The 14,758-nt window shown below is 45.6% G+C and overlaps 1 protein-coding gene across 5 annotated transcripts in view; it reads right to left on the reverse strand.

Moving 5' to 3' along the window:
* LOC144116279 (uncharacterized) overlaps window positions 1-14,432 on the reverse strand; it is a 37,848-nt gene extending 23,416 nt beyond the window's left edge. The window contains exons 1-3 of one of the 5 annotated variants that reach the window (XM_077651004.1): window positions 13,901-14,431; window positions 8,947-9,014; window positions 1,619-1,801 (exon numbers count right to left, since the gene is read on the reverse strand). In XM_077651004.1, the coding sequence (XP_077507130.1) occupies window positions 1,619-1,690 (72 nt within the window). In that variant the 5' untranslated portion in view covers window positions 1,691-1,801; window positions 8,947-9,014; window positions 13,901-14,431. Of the gene's footprint in view, window positions 1-1,618; window positions 1,802-2,995; window positions 8,896-8,946; window positions 9,015-13,895 lie in introns of those variants that run through there. The other 4 variants (XM_077651002.1, XM_077651006.1, XM_077651003.1 and 1 more) reach the window with 4 other exon arrangements.
* Window positions 14,433-14,758: the final 326 nt, after the last annotated feature.

The following is a 14,758-nucleotide window of genomic DNA, read 5'->3' on the forward strand; positions in this document are numbered from 1 at the left end:
GGACTGCAGCATAGCAGAAGAGGGTGCCATGGGTACAGCGCTGCGAGAGCCATCCAACCACACGTCATGCCAGGGAGTGGTCCCGGATGACCAGCTTGAGGATGAGGCCGCCAGAGAGCGAGGAACCATGAACGCAGCCAGTGTAGTAGGGCAGCTGCTGCAGCACTACCGGTCTTCGCGTGATAGTCGTTCATCACCTCACCCATCAGCATGGCAGGTATCTTCTTCAGGTTGATCAGCACCTGGTGGGTTGTTTCAAATTAACAAATTAGCCAGAGTTACTAATCACTCTGACTACCAACAGCTATCGCACTGGCTCAGCTGTCACTGAAATTCTCATCTCCACAAGGATTAACGTGACGATTTTTTGTTTTAATGAATATAACCCACAACACACTCCATGTGAAAAATAAGCCCTGCGACCACTTTTGCACTTGTGCTACAGTTATAGTAGAACTTTTTGTGTTTTGAACTTGTATGTTGTTTCAAGGATGATTCTTGGCTATATTTTGTTCTCAACCTCCCACTGCGTTGCAACCAGCAATTGTGCTGCTACTGCTCTGTAATCTACTTCTGACTATCATATTGCAATTCTTTATTTCACAATATACCTCTTTGTTTCATAATTTACTGCTTGGTACTGCCCAAGCTGTGCTTGGTTCACTAATGTGCTTCTTTCTGCTCTTTTTGTGAGCATATTTTCAACTTTGGGTTGTAATCGTGCAGTGTGTTTTAATTCACATTCACCTCTTTATATTGTTTTACACCGAAAGCTGATGTACCTTTGGTTTAGCCATATCGCCCGTCATTCTACCATGGAATCTACAATGCTAGACATAAGACCTCAATTAGTTAATTAATTTAACTTGACTGCATTCAATCGAAGTTCAGTGAATTATATTGAATGTTTGCCACTGCCACGGTTGGCAGATGGAAAGGCGAAGAGAGGAAAATCTCGCACTCAACATTTAGGAGAGAAGGAGAAGGTAGAGAGAGACCGGTGGGACGTGACGGGCAGCTAGCCCAGAAGGAAGAGGCTGATGGGACGAGAGGAATGCACAACCACTGCACAACCGGAATGTGGTTCCATGGCAGAATGCAGAGAATACTCAGCATTTCTGGACAAAAGCATTTTCGACCAGGAAACCATTTATGAACGGAATTTTTTCATATAATGTAAGATTTCAATAGAACAATCAACACACCTCCTGATCACCCGAGGGCAGTCTGATTTTTTGTTTCTATTAATGTTTTTTCCTATCATCAAAAGTATTCCCGGTTGGTTTTCTATGGGAGTCTTAACTGTTCGATGCGACCGGTGGAAACGCTTTATAAGATTTCGCTACATATCAAAAGAATGGGCTATTACCTTCAATATTAATGTAAAAGTATCTTAGAATATTTCACTTCTTCAGACTTTTCGTCTGAAATTGGTGGACATGTATATAGCCAAATCAAAGCTATAAGAGCTTTCACTGATTCACACTCTAAGCCGATGAGCCTAGCTCAACAAATTTTTCTACCCAAAGACCTAGTACAGAACTAGCAGTAAGTAATAAAATGAAAATAAAATCAGCCATGTGAAGTCCAACTCGGAACTAAGCCTCCACCTGCCCACCTGCTGGTACTTGTAGGACAGGTTGAACCACATAGTAGCCGGCCACTCAGTCGTGCAGTCCACCTGGTGCATGGCCTCTTCAGACTCTTGACGGGCTTCCGGTACACTTCACTGAGCACGAAGGGTGCGTCAAAGTCCAGTAGAGGCGCTTGCTTTGCAAAGAAGGCTCGGTGCTTTATTACGCTAGAAAAAGCAAGAAAAAAGACATCAGCAGTACCGCGATCAGCTGTTTTCACAAGCAAACTTCAATGACATCAATACAGTTCTTAAGGTTGCGGATATCTCAGGCTGGGTGATGCCGTCATTCAGTGTCAAACAGTGACCACAGAGTCCATTTTCAGTATAGACACAATTCTGAACAGAGTGGCGGCAAGAAAGTGTTCCATTGTTAAACACAACTTTTATCAGGAACAAATGCTTCTATTGGTGGATAACGTATAATCGATTCTTTACAACGAACAAGAAATGAGAGAGGATGTCTCTAGAGTTCCTTTAAAAACTAAAACAATAATAAGAAACTTCGGATCCCAAGGCTAGTGTGTGATAGTAGAGGGCTCGCCACCACCGATATGAGCGCCAACCAGTTCTTTATTAAAGAGCGCCAATTTCTATATTCACGGCCGTTTTCGCATATTGTGTGAACTGAATTGCATTTGACACGACCAGGCATTAAACATGCCAACTAATGCTTAGCACCACAACAGCAGTGGAAACCTAACCAGACAAGCAAACGAGCGCTGGCACAGGAGACGTTACAAAGCGTGCACCACTGCAACAGCCCCGTGCAACCATAATCGCATACCATGAGTCTGACTTTCTCTTGTACTGTGCACAGCACATTATACACAATGGTACACTGTATGTGCGTTAATTTACTGTCAGTACCTCAAATATCTTAGGAGTGGGGTATTACATGAGGGATAAACAGCATTAAAACATGAGGATACCGCAAAACTTCTATTACCTAATGATAATGGCACCTCATTAAAGGGACTATGCAATGAATTAAAAGTCAAGTCTCTTGTAAATGTTTTCAGCGCTTAGAAATGATGCTAAGGATCATTCACACTAAGTACAAGTCTTCGGAGCTGAGCTGACAATTTATTATGAACTTTTAAAAACAGTGTTTCTCAAAATTCTCGTGCCGATTGGTGTTCTCGTAGTGACGGATTTTGCAACTAAAATCGTGAAAATAGAATCACTATTTCCGTGACGTCGGCAGGCCCCCACACGCTCTGATTCGCTGGAGCCACGGCAGCCACTACGTCACGAGCACACTTCCGGTAGCCGTTAAAGTCGTCTGACCGTGCCGCCGCGCAAGCTCCTCGGGCAAGTGCAAGCCAGGTCACTGCGTTCGCGCATATGGTTTCAATTTACCTCTGTCACCTCTTTCTGTCGGGAGTTCCGGAGCCACCCGCAGTGTCTCTTTCGTCCGCAACAATAGACGACAAGCAAAAGAATCTGACGCGGGCCGCAATCAAGGAAGGCGAAGAGAGACCGCGGAGACGCTGCCGATGCTGCTGCTGGGGCGCTGGGTGCGACAGCCGGAAACTGCAAACCGAACGCCAGCAGATGTCGTGTTCATAGGCGGGGCCCAGTCCCATACCTGTTTTCTTTATTTTTTCTGGTGCCCCGCGTGTACTTGTTGAGGGGGAGAGGGGGAGCGTAATTTTTAATCTTCTATATCTTGGTTGCAGTGGTGGAACTGGCAACTGTCTTCTAGTAGCAGCTTTTGTAGCAGAAGAAATCGCAGTTTGTAGCAGCAATTCCAAGTTTTGTAGCAGGAAAAATGAAATTTTGCAGCAGATATTTGAGCTTTTGTAGCAGGTTTCACAGCAAAATTTCATGTCTCGAAACACTTAAATAAAGAAGGCTTGTTTTATTTCAGAACAACCAACTGCTCAGGTGTTTATGACGACCATAGCCATGCAATTAAAACAAGCCTCAAGCCCAAATTCAGTCTAAAGTGCCGTCCTTTCCTTAAAAAGCCCCAAAAATAAGCAAACAAACAAGCAAAACAAAGCCGTTTTTATTCAGAGGGAAGCCATAACGAGATATGCAACAAAGCTATAAAAAATAATACCAATCTTAAAACTGCAAATTTAAGGTACTATTTCTTCTCTTTCCTTGATGACTCCAGCTCAAACAGCACCGCTACGAGCTTTTCCTGTCCATTCTTCAGAAGGGCTTGCAACATCTGCAAAATTTTGACTTGACGCCTTTTGCGAAAAGCAGCTCAGCATTGGTGATCATATTCCTGGCCAGCTTGGTCTTCGTTCTGACCTCTTTTCTGGGCGTCCTTGTACCGTACATCAGCCTTCTTTTGCTTGTTTTGCACGTGTCACTTCTGCTGCATCTGCCTTTAACCACTGCAGCTGTCACTGCCGCGAGCTTTCACCGCTCTGATTAATCGTTGTGTCATAGGAATGGCAGCTGGATTTCGGCCGAAATGCTAGGAATATGTCATTACAGACCTAAGCCCAATTACACTTTGTATTGAAAAGGACGATCGATCTCTCTGCACTCCCCGATTTTCACTGAATTTTCACTGAATGCGAGAGGCAACGAAGTGCTTTTACGAGTGCCGCCAATAAAGGATATTTTCGAGCCCCCAACCTCTTGCTTGAGTTTGAAAAATTTTTGCCAGAAGTCATCAAGTCGTTCAGATTGTCTGGCTAATAACTTGTGAGACACAAAGACTACACTCATCCATCAGGGCGGAGACCTCGTGAGCTGTCATGACCTCCGTCAGCGATGACCAGCAGGGATGAAGATGGACACTTTCTTCGCACCTTTTTCTTGCAATCAGCACGGGTCTTAAACAGTGTTGCAGGCAGATGTTGGATTTAATAATAATAATGATAATAATTGGTTTTCGGGGCAAGAAAATGGCGCAGTTTACGACAATGAATTTCGGATTTGCTCTCGGCAGAGTTATTCAGTGCTGTTTTGGTGCAGGCATGGCGCAAAAGTAGGCAAGAAATCGATTTTGTAGCAGCATATAGCAGGATTTCTGATTTGGCGCAGTTTGGCGCAATCAGCGCAGCAGTTTCACCACTGTGGTTGTTATTGATGGTAGCTCAAAAATCCTTGCACTTGGGTGACGAGTGATTGAATGCCAATCTCTCATCTGCTTTATATAACCTCAATTAATTTATTGCATAGTCCCTTTAATACGACAGCGTTAAGGAGCTCGTGTCACAGAAAAGCCGGTGTCATCGGCGTCGGCCGTGAGCGAAAAATCCTCCTCCTCGCAATCTACGACACTGCCCCAACAGGTTGCGCGCGACGGCAGCGCCTCCTGCTCGTCTCGTTCGGGCACAGCGGGGCCTTGCTGGCACGCAGGAATCACGCGGTGAGCGATGAACAACGCAGCGCACAAGCTTGTGGCTTGCTGCCCGTTCGTTCGGAGCAGAAGCTATGCTGGCGTTCGTGGCATCGACGAACTACGACTGCAACTTGAGTCCCGCGCATTTCGGCAAGGCATCTGGCAGTGCTTCTACGTGGTTTGCCGCTAGGCGCGTCCGTTTCACCGTACGTAGCAGAGCGATTCGTCTCACGGGCAAGGCGTCGTGCCTAACGGGCGATGGCGTTCCGTGGACTCCCTGGCAGTGCTGCAACACGCTGTCGCGGTCCACTCTTAAAGGCGAAGCTTAAGCATCCTCCAATTTTTTATATGTGAATTTAGACAAAATTGTATAGCCAAGCAGAAGACGAAGACAAAAATTATACAAGTTTGAGCAATTAACTCTTGGCACTGTTTGAATAACCTACCACCACTTAATTGTCTCCAAAGCTTCACGGAAATTGAGGTAATGTTCTGTAAATATTTTTTAACTAGGGCTGCAGTTTATGGGTGTTTAAAGGGACACTGAGGAGAAATTGAAGTTGTCTTGTATCGTTAGAATACGAGTTAGAATACCATCGTTAGAATGCACGAATCTCTGAGGCTGACAAAGGAAGGTTGCGCGCTTCAATATTGAAGTAAGTTTTGTTTTGAAACCGATAGTAGACTTTTATCACACAAGGAAGAGAGACAAAAGAGAACCTGAACGTTGGAAGCAAAGAAAACCGATGCTTGGTGGCGCCACAGGCGGCCAGGAGAGTTTCGGTTTGTTATAGCGATTGGCGTCTATGAGCTTTGCGTGCCCCGTGGTTTTGTTTTTGACGCACCTCGACTTACAAGTGCCAAACAGCAAAGGAACTGCAAGTGCCGCTTCAAGTGCTTGTGAACCTTTGAAGGAGCCTGTTAACGCTGGTCAGATGATCGCCACGGTCGATGAAAAACTATAATGGCACGATGGTCGGTGATCATGCAAGGCAGTTAGCAGTACAAAGAACACGTGTGTCTTCGTAAGTTTACCCGGCGAAACGTTCCCGGCTGTGCCAGTCAACTTTGAACTACTTAAAGGAAATCGTTTATTAGGGAAGGGAGACAAGATACAAGGCAGTTAAGAAAAAAAATTGCTGATGGCCTAGCTCTGTTAGGCCAGGATATACGTAGCGAAAGCGAGGAGACTTCTGCATCGGAAGAGTGCGCCTTTATTCACGCTGAATGCTTGAGCCATCGTGGCAGAGTGGTAGCGTCTTCGCCTCAAACGCCGAAGGACCTGGTTCAGTTCCAAGCCTTGGTGCAGTTTATTTTTTTTATTTTGTGAGTGTGTGGAGGGTTTCAATGGCTCCCATAGATGCTGCCACTGAATACGTTGGTTAGCGTTTTAGTGCAAGTTCTGTTAAGGCACGTTTATACTCCGGAATAAAGCGCACGCGCGCGCTGCACGGCGACGTCACGTCGGCCAAAGCGAGACCCTCTATACTCTAACTGCGCTTGACCGCCGATGTGTTCGGTGGCTTCGGCGCACTCTGACCACACTGGCGGAGACTTGGAGCACGTCTCTATTTCTCACTGAGTATGCCAGCCGCCGCCGGCCCGGCCAGACCGGTTCGGCTCCGCAGCGAGGCGCGCATTGTGACCTCATGTGCCTCCTCAGAGCACCGCCATGGCGAAATCGAAAGTTCGCGGCAAGTAAAACTGTCGCTTTAAAAGAGATTTGGAACCTGCAGAGACCGTGACCCTGCTCTCCTCCAACTCGTTTGTTTACGGCTCTATTCAATAGCTTCGGCAGTTGGGCGGAGCTGTTCTCTTCAAGCTCTCGGTTAGTTTAATCCATTCACAGTGCACATCTGAAGGTACATGCATGTGGGCGAGAGAACACGATCCAGTGGACCCCGTACCGCCGGAAACGTGCGGAACCCGTTGAAGCGTCGTGCATCGGTTTTACTTTCAAGCCGCCAACTGTAAGCGCGAGCGTCCTTGAGCACCCGTCCGTTTTTTATGGCAAAAAAAGTAAGCAACCTGGCCATTGCAACCGTGAGAAACCTCCTTGACGCCGCCTGCTGCACCGTGCAACAGCGCCTTTCAAGGAATCACAATCCATTGGCCCAAAAGCCTCATCCAGCCTCCGATGGGCGCGACGTGCCGACCGTGTTCTCGCCCCTCGCTCCCCGCACTGGGGTTAAGATATTTAATTAGCAACGGCTGCTCGCTTCGGAAGGGGGAAACGACCCGCCGGCGCCTAACCTAACCGTGCTCCCTCAAAAGCATCTGACGCTCTGTGGGGCTGAGGTCGCTGAAATGCAGGCCGGAGTTTTTGCAAGAACTTCGTTGGCAGGTTCGGGAACGGGATCCACGCTGGCTAGATGCTGGTGCAAACGTAAACGAAGCGACGGTAGCGACCACCGATAGATGCCTTCAACGTGTGGCGGCGATAGCTTTTGTTTCGGCTGCTGCTATGCCGCACCACTAGCGGCCAGAAATCATGGAGTCTGTGTTTACGTCACGTTTCACGTCACTCCGTCCTGTGACGTCATAAGAGTCGCCGTGATGTCATAAGAGTACGCTGAGTTTGAATGCGAGGGCCGGAAAAACTTTTTCAACTTCGAACCCAAATTTCATTTAAATAAACGCATCTTTCGCTCCCGGACAAGCGGCAATAAAGCCATGAAATGCCGAACTATGAAATTTTGCTAACGAAAAAAATTGATAGAGTTCTCCCCGCTGTCCCTTTAATGTCCTGAAGCAGCTCAGGCTATGAGGGACGCTGTAGTGAAGGGCTCTGGAAATTTCAACCACCTGATGTTTTCTAACATGCACTGACATCGCACAGTGCACGGGCCTCTAGAATTTCACCTCCATCGAAATATGACCGACCCGTCGAGATCGAAAACGTCTTTCGAGTCAGCAGCCGAGCACCATGAGCACTGAGATACCGCGGCAGCTGAATTAGGGCTGCATCTATATAGAATTACAATGGTTTGGCTAAGTGCAGCAGGTGCAGAATTATGAGTCAAAGAAAGCCTGATACATCATGGAGAACTTATTTTTTACTGATGTGCAAGAAAGAAAATGCAATGCCAGCACTATTAAACAGTTCTTTCTGTAGTTCTGGGTGGTCAATTCTCATCTAACTGAACTGAACCTGTTCTCAAGCACAATGAGGAGCAAAGCGCAGGTGTGTGGAGGAAGGAACCTGTCCTCTTCTTGCTGGCTTGTGCAACAGCCCTGACTACGCCACACTGAGCTGGAAAACCAGGTATTACTGTGATAGCGTTAAGGCTCTCATTGTGCAGAAAATCCAGCGTCGTCGGTGCTGTAACCGAAAAAGCAGCTGGCCCACCTGCCACCTAGGTCACGTGACCTTGTGATGTCATCACAAACTGCCAACCATGGCAGGTGGCACTTAAATTAATGACAGGTCGCCAGAGGTTGCTCGGCGTCCGACAAGCTGCAGCGGCAGCTGTGTTTGAAACGGCCACCTTCCAGGGCAGTGGTGCATCACTTAACTGCTGCACCTATGTGCCGGAAGTGGTTTGTTGACTCCCACGATATATGAACACAAAATAGAGAGTGACTATACTGCGAAGCAATATGCAAAGAGGACCCCAGGCCGCTAAAGAAACTCATTAATGCTATCGCGTCTTACCTTTAAGGCAGAGCTTAAGAGTTCCCTCAAGCTTTATTGTAGATTTAAGTACATTTGAATGGAGCATTATTCTTTGGAAGAATGCATGCACTGCACATGAGCCTTGGCTAGAATTGCTTTTTCATTTTTGTTAGAATTTGGAAAAAGAAAACACAAACAAGGTGCGCACTACGGCATATCTTCACTACCCTTCTTTGGGTTTAGATATGTGCCATGCACAGGTATAATGTGGCAGCTTTCATCACATATTGTCACATAGTAGTTAGTTAAAAAAATTTTAAATCACGGCATTTCTGTTGGAATACATAACTGCAGAAATGTATTCCAACTGACTTCTGCACTTACATTCTATCGAGGCTATCTTCTCAGACTGCTTCTTCAGCTTGACCTTACTTTCAATTTGGTGGGATAATCTACAAAATATAACAAATTTTTTTGTAAGTGAATGGAAATAAACAGAAGTCCCAGAAAAAGCCCTTTTTCTTATAGGCAAATTTTAGGCTTAGAATGTGCCTTTTCTTACTGTTATACTCCCTCTCAAAGGACAGTTTGCAGCACTGGGAAAGGTACAGCACTGTCATCCAATGAGGCGCAAAGAAAACAAACAGTCGCTGAAATATACGAGAACTGTTGAGACTCTCTTATAAACAATCATTGAAGTAATGAAAAAAGTAGTTCACGATAGTGTTTTGAGAGTTCAGCGAGCATTATGTGCACTGGTTAAATTATCAGAGAAAGTCCTCAGAAACACAGCACTGCAGAGGCCTGCGCCGTCGTTTGTAAACAAGGCGTTTGCCGTGTTTTGCAGTGTTTCATGTGCGCAGAAGCTGATCAGTAGTGCTCTTTACCTCCCTGGGATGGAGGCATTGTACTGGGGTGAGGGCATGGATGAACACATTTTGCAGTGCACGCTGTTCTGGTTGGGTCAGATTGCTGCAGGCTTCACAATGCTGCAAACTTGTGAGATGGAGTATAATTTCAGCATTGCGTTACGAGCCATTTCACAGAAAATGGTACTAACGTGCAAAAAATAAAGATGCAAGTAAACTATGAGAATATTTTGGCATATTTTATACATTTTTTGTAACTACTGCTTCTGTGCATTACTTGTGCAAAGTTGTAATAAGGTAGCTTTGATCGTACCATTGATATTGTTATTCATTCTTAAGTCTCACACCACCTTAAAATGCACTTTTGCATTTTAACCTTCACTTGAGTGCTTTTAGTCCCAAGACGTCTACAGCCCTCTATATTTAACAGAGAGGAAATTCACACGATCTTTCTGTTAAGATTTCCTTTTTCAGCAAGGCACATTTGGACGTGCAAAATAAAGCTGCACGTGTCAATAGTGGAGTCGTCCCAGAAAAGAATACAAAGATTAAAATATGCAAATGAGCAGTGAATTATATTTCAGTGGACCAATCGGTTGACTACCTAAATGCAAACATATTTCATCCCAGCCGCGTCATTTATTACCAATGAGTACAAATTGCTTGATAGAAGCTGATGTGACAAGCGCAAATGTGGTGAACATTCATGGGTGTGGCTAGCCACATCTTTGTTTTAATCATGCAATACACACTCCGCAGCTATAACCGCACCTAAGTGTGCTGTCCGTTTCCAAACAGCTGGACTCAAATCCAGATTTATTTAAAAACAGATCGCAGCAACAACACGTTTCACTCTGGCAATTCTGCACACTGATTTGCACTGGCAGCGAGCAAGCAATTCTCCCTATAACACAATAATGATGGAGAATCCACCTTTTTCACAAGGCCGCTCTGCGCATGTGCCTCTCTTCTCCTCCTGCTTCACTGGTTGAAAATGAAACCACCTGCTCTCACTAAGAATGCGCAGTTCAAGTTGGTAACAGGCGCATGCGACAGATGGTGGCAGATGTCAAATGCACATGTACATGCACACACATACACACACACATATTTTCCGCTTCGGAGGCACAGGTGACCCTTTGTGGAACCAGATCGCACCTGCATCTCCCACGTGCATTTGATTTCAACAACTAGCAGATTTATTTTCCCCACTCACCAGAGGGTGCCACATCTTGTGAAAAAGGCCTTATGTCACATAGGATGTATAATAGATTAGCTTAATGAGCATAGATGAACATGGTTCCAGAAGTCTAGGTAATGACCAGAAACTGATCAAGTTGAGTTTCAGAAGAGAAACCAATGTAGGACTAAAGCGAGATGAACAATCAGAGGGCAATTTTTGCTTAGAAAAGCAATTGGAAGCAGCAGCCAAACAAATTAAGAAACTAACTTTTGAGGATAATGAAACAGAATGCACTATAACCAAATTAATTCCATTACTTGAGCTAGAGCTAGCTAAGGTGCGAGTCAAGCCAAAAGGGAAAAGACGCAAGCCCAAGAGTTGGTGGAATGAAGAGGTCAGGGACATAGAGAAATGTCAGGAAGCGTCCAGCGAACACATATATTCCAATCAGAGGGGAAAACCAGAAGCTGAAGGAGACAAAAAATGGGATACCTTCATAGAGTGTAGAAGGGAAGCACCCTATTTGATTAATGAGAAAATTAGCGGAAATGGTGCCCAATGGATGTCAAAAGTAAATAAAAAGGATAGAAAAGCACCTCTAGAAATTCTGCAAACATCTAAATACAATGAGTAATAAGGCTACAGCAAAGGTTTATAGTTACAGATCAGGGTATTTGACTAGAAGGGGATGAAGCAATGAAACACATAGGAACAAGGATGACAGAAAAATTTAAAGATATATAAAAGAAAAGGGGACAAAGATGACATAAGCAACTACCGTCCCAAAACAGTGGCATCTGTGGTTTACAGGGTGGAGATGCAGATTATAAAGGACAGATTGCAGGCTTGGGTGGAGAACGAGGAGTTTCTAGGGGAGCTACAAAATGGGTTCCGGAAACAAAGGAGGTCGGAAGACAATCTGTTTTCATTGGCACAGTGTATAGAGATTGCTGAAAAGAAACACAGGCCCTTATTGCTAGTATTTCTGGATATTAGGGGAGCATACGACATCGTTATTCACGGGGATTTGTGGGACATACTGGGCACACTGGATGTGAAAGATGGATTAATTAATCTTTTAAAGGATATATATTAAGGTAACAGAGTGCTTATAGAAAGGCGAAAAATGTATCCGGGCCAACAGAGATACACCGGGGGCTTAGGCAAGGAAGTCCTCCGTCTCCTTTGTTGCTCACGTTGAACCTGCAATTGTCGGAGACCAAACTAGAGAGCATCAGACTGAGCTTCAACCTTTCTTTTTTCAAGCAACAAGAATGGATTAAACAGTCATTACTGGGACTAATGTACGTGGATGATATAGTGTTAATAGCTGACAACAAGGAAGATTTGCAGAAGTTTATAAAAACGTGCAGTACAGAGGGAGATAGATTAAGTTTCCAGTTTAGTAACGGAAAATCTGCAGTCATGACACTGAATGATGAGGGCGGCGAGCATAGGATACAGGAGTTCACGCTAGAAGTAGTGGATAATAAGTACAAGTATTTTGGGGTGTGGATAAGTAACGGTGATGAATATCTGACAGAGCATGAAAAATATGTAATGAATAAAGCTAGTAGGAATGAAGCTGTCATGAAAAATAGGGCGCTGTGGAATTACAATAGGTATGAAGTGGTAAGAGGGATCTGGAAAGGGGTGATGGTTCCTAACCTGACTTTCGGTAATGCGGTCCTGTGCATGAGACCAGATGCTCAAGCAAGGTTAGAAATCAAACAACGCGGCGTAGGGAGGATAGCTTTGGGAGCACACGGCAATACACCAAATCAGGGGGTACAGGGTGATATGGGATGGGCGTCGTTCGAGATCAGAGAAGCTAGCAGTAAGTTAGAATTTGAGGAACGATCAAGAAAAATAGGAGAAAAGCAGTGGGCTTGGAAAGTCTTCAGATACCTGAACATAAGGAATGTTGACACGAAATGGAGAAAGCGAACTAGAAAATTTACAAGCAAATATATGGATAGCACTCGGGGGGCAAATCAGCAATTATCGGTTAAGAAAAAGGTTAAAGAAACAGAGAAAGCTCTGTGCAAAAAACAGGGATGCACTGGGAACATAGAGGATCTTGAAGCAGAAAATTGCCAAAACAAATCTGATAATTGTAGGGAAGCTCTTTGTTGTTGGAGGCCAGGAAGGGAGCTTTGCGGATTAAGACATATAGAGTCAGGTGCTATGAGATAGACACGTTGTGGGGTGCGTGTGGAGAGGAGGAAACAGCTGAACACTTGATACTTTTCTGTAATGGGCTTCGTCCTGCAGTGCAATGAAGTGAGACTGATTTATCCAAAGCATTCGGCTTTAAGGACAATGAAGGAAAAGTAGATTTTAAGCAGGTAGGGTAGAAATAACCAAGCGGAGGTTATTTGATTCGTGGCTAAAATCATGACAAGATTAAAATTTCACAAGTCATGGCTAGGTGGCTTGAACCACTGCCCGATTTAAAGGGTTCAACTTTATCCATACATCCGAGGCAGACTCATTTCACAAAGGCAAGTACTCGTAAACATTTCATGCGGGACATATGACAACTTCGAATATGCGGAAAAAAAATCCTTTGCCTTTATAAAAAAGGAAAATTGCGTAACGTTCTCTGATCTGTACCGCTGGTCTCAACTGCTCTTTCGTAACTGCATCCCCGCCTGTAATCATCTGGGCCATGAAGCTCGTTTGACACACGCGCGGTTGAGCCACGAGAAAGGCCACAACTTAAAGCGGAATGCAACGAAAAAACTGCAAATGATCCCAAGACTTAACATGCCTCTATAAAAGATCGAACGTCCGTCAGTTTGTACATTCGAACTAAAAATATCAATGACGCTAACCTAACCAGCGCTGACGCAGTTTGACAGAACAGAAGACGACGAATAGCGCTGACAATGCACGCGATCGGGCTACACCCGTCCTGAATACATCAGCAACAGTTAAGAAAATTCGATCCAGAGGTAGCCTGAACTGAGCCGTTAGTTACATGTGCACGCTTGAAAACTGCATCACATGAATGAACGCAGCTGTCAAGAGCAGCGCGACCGGTGCGGCATGTCAAAGCATGCTGGGCCGACTGCTTCGGCCAAGTGAAAAAATCGCGAGCCCCGAAACGTACGGCTGCTGGGCGGCAGCAGAGCGAACGCGACGGTGTGTGCGAGTGTCACCGTGTAAGTACCTGTCAGCAAGAAAAGCACTGCAACACCTCGCGCCCCGAGACGATTAACATGGCGAGAACAATTCATTACAGTTCACTGCTTATGAGAAAAACAAATTCGCCCTACCTTACTTTTAGAGTTTACCACCTCATGGCTTCCACTGCTGCCGTCGTCTTTGTTAGTCACAGTATCTTTGTGACACATGGAACGCGAGCACGCGACACACACATCCACTGTACTATAGTGCCTAGAATATACTGGCTAGTGTGCCGAGCGCCAGCGCTGCGCAATAGGGGCAGGTGGCACCGTTTGCAATGAAAGCCCACCGATGGCGGCAGAGGGCGCTGCTTGTCGGGAGGGTGCTGCCGCAGCAGACGACGCGGTTTTCTCGCTTCGGAAGGCAGCGACCTGGTCTTGTGCGTGCGCGATTAACCTGCTTGTGCACGAAATTTTGTTGACTGAGGTGCAGTGTATGTTATCCAGTGTGGCTCCTTGCACATGAAAGTCGACGCATCCGCTCCTCCGAGCAGTTCTGTGGTGATTTCGTCGGTTTTGTGCGCGCGTTCTGTGCGTGCGTGTATCCGTTCTGCGTGCTTTCACCGTGTAGTCAAATCATGCACTGAGCTCTCGATTGCTTTTTTTCCCGTGTCCACCACTAAACGAGCTACATGTGACTGCACAAAAAAGATGTCGAAGCCAAAGCGACAGTGCAAAGAGAAGACTTGCTTTGTGCCAATGTGTAAAAGCGGTTACCGCTCGAACAAGGGACGTGTTTCCATGTTTACTGCACCATCTGATGCTACGCGGCTTGCAGAATGGGCAAGAAACATCAAAAGAGAGGACAGAAGGCTGACGCCAGCTGCTGTGGTTTTCGAGAAACATTTTGAGAGCAGTTGTATCGAGCGCACATTCAGTGTCAGCGTAAATGGTGTTACCAGCGAGCTTCCCCGCGATAGACCGCGCCTGAAACCCGACGCCGTGCCTTCGAT

Source organism: Amblyomma americanum, chromosome 1, assembly GCF_052857255.1.
Source record: "Amblyomma americanum isolate KBUSLIRL-KWMA chromosome 1, ASM5285725v1, whole genome shotgun sequence".
Lineage (NCBI taxonomy): Eukaryota > Metazoa > Arthropoda > Arachnida > Ixodida > Ixodidae > Amblyomma > Amblyomma americanum.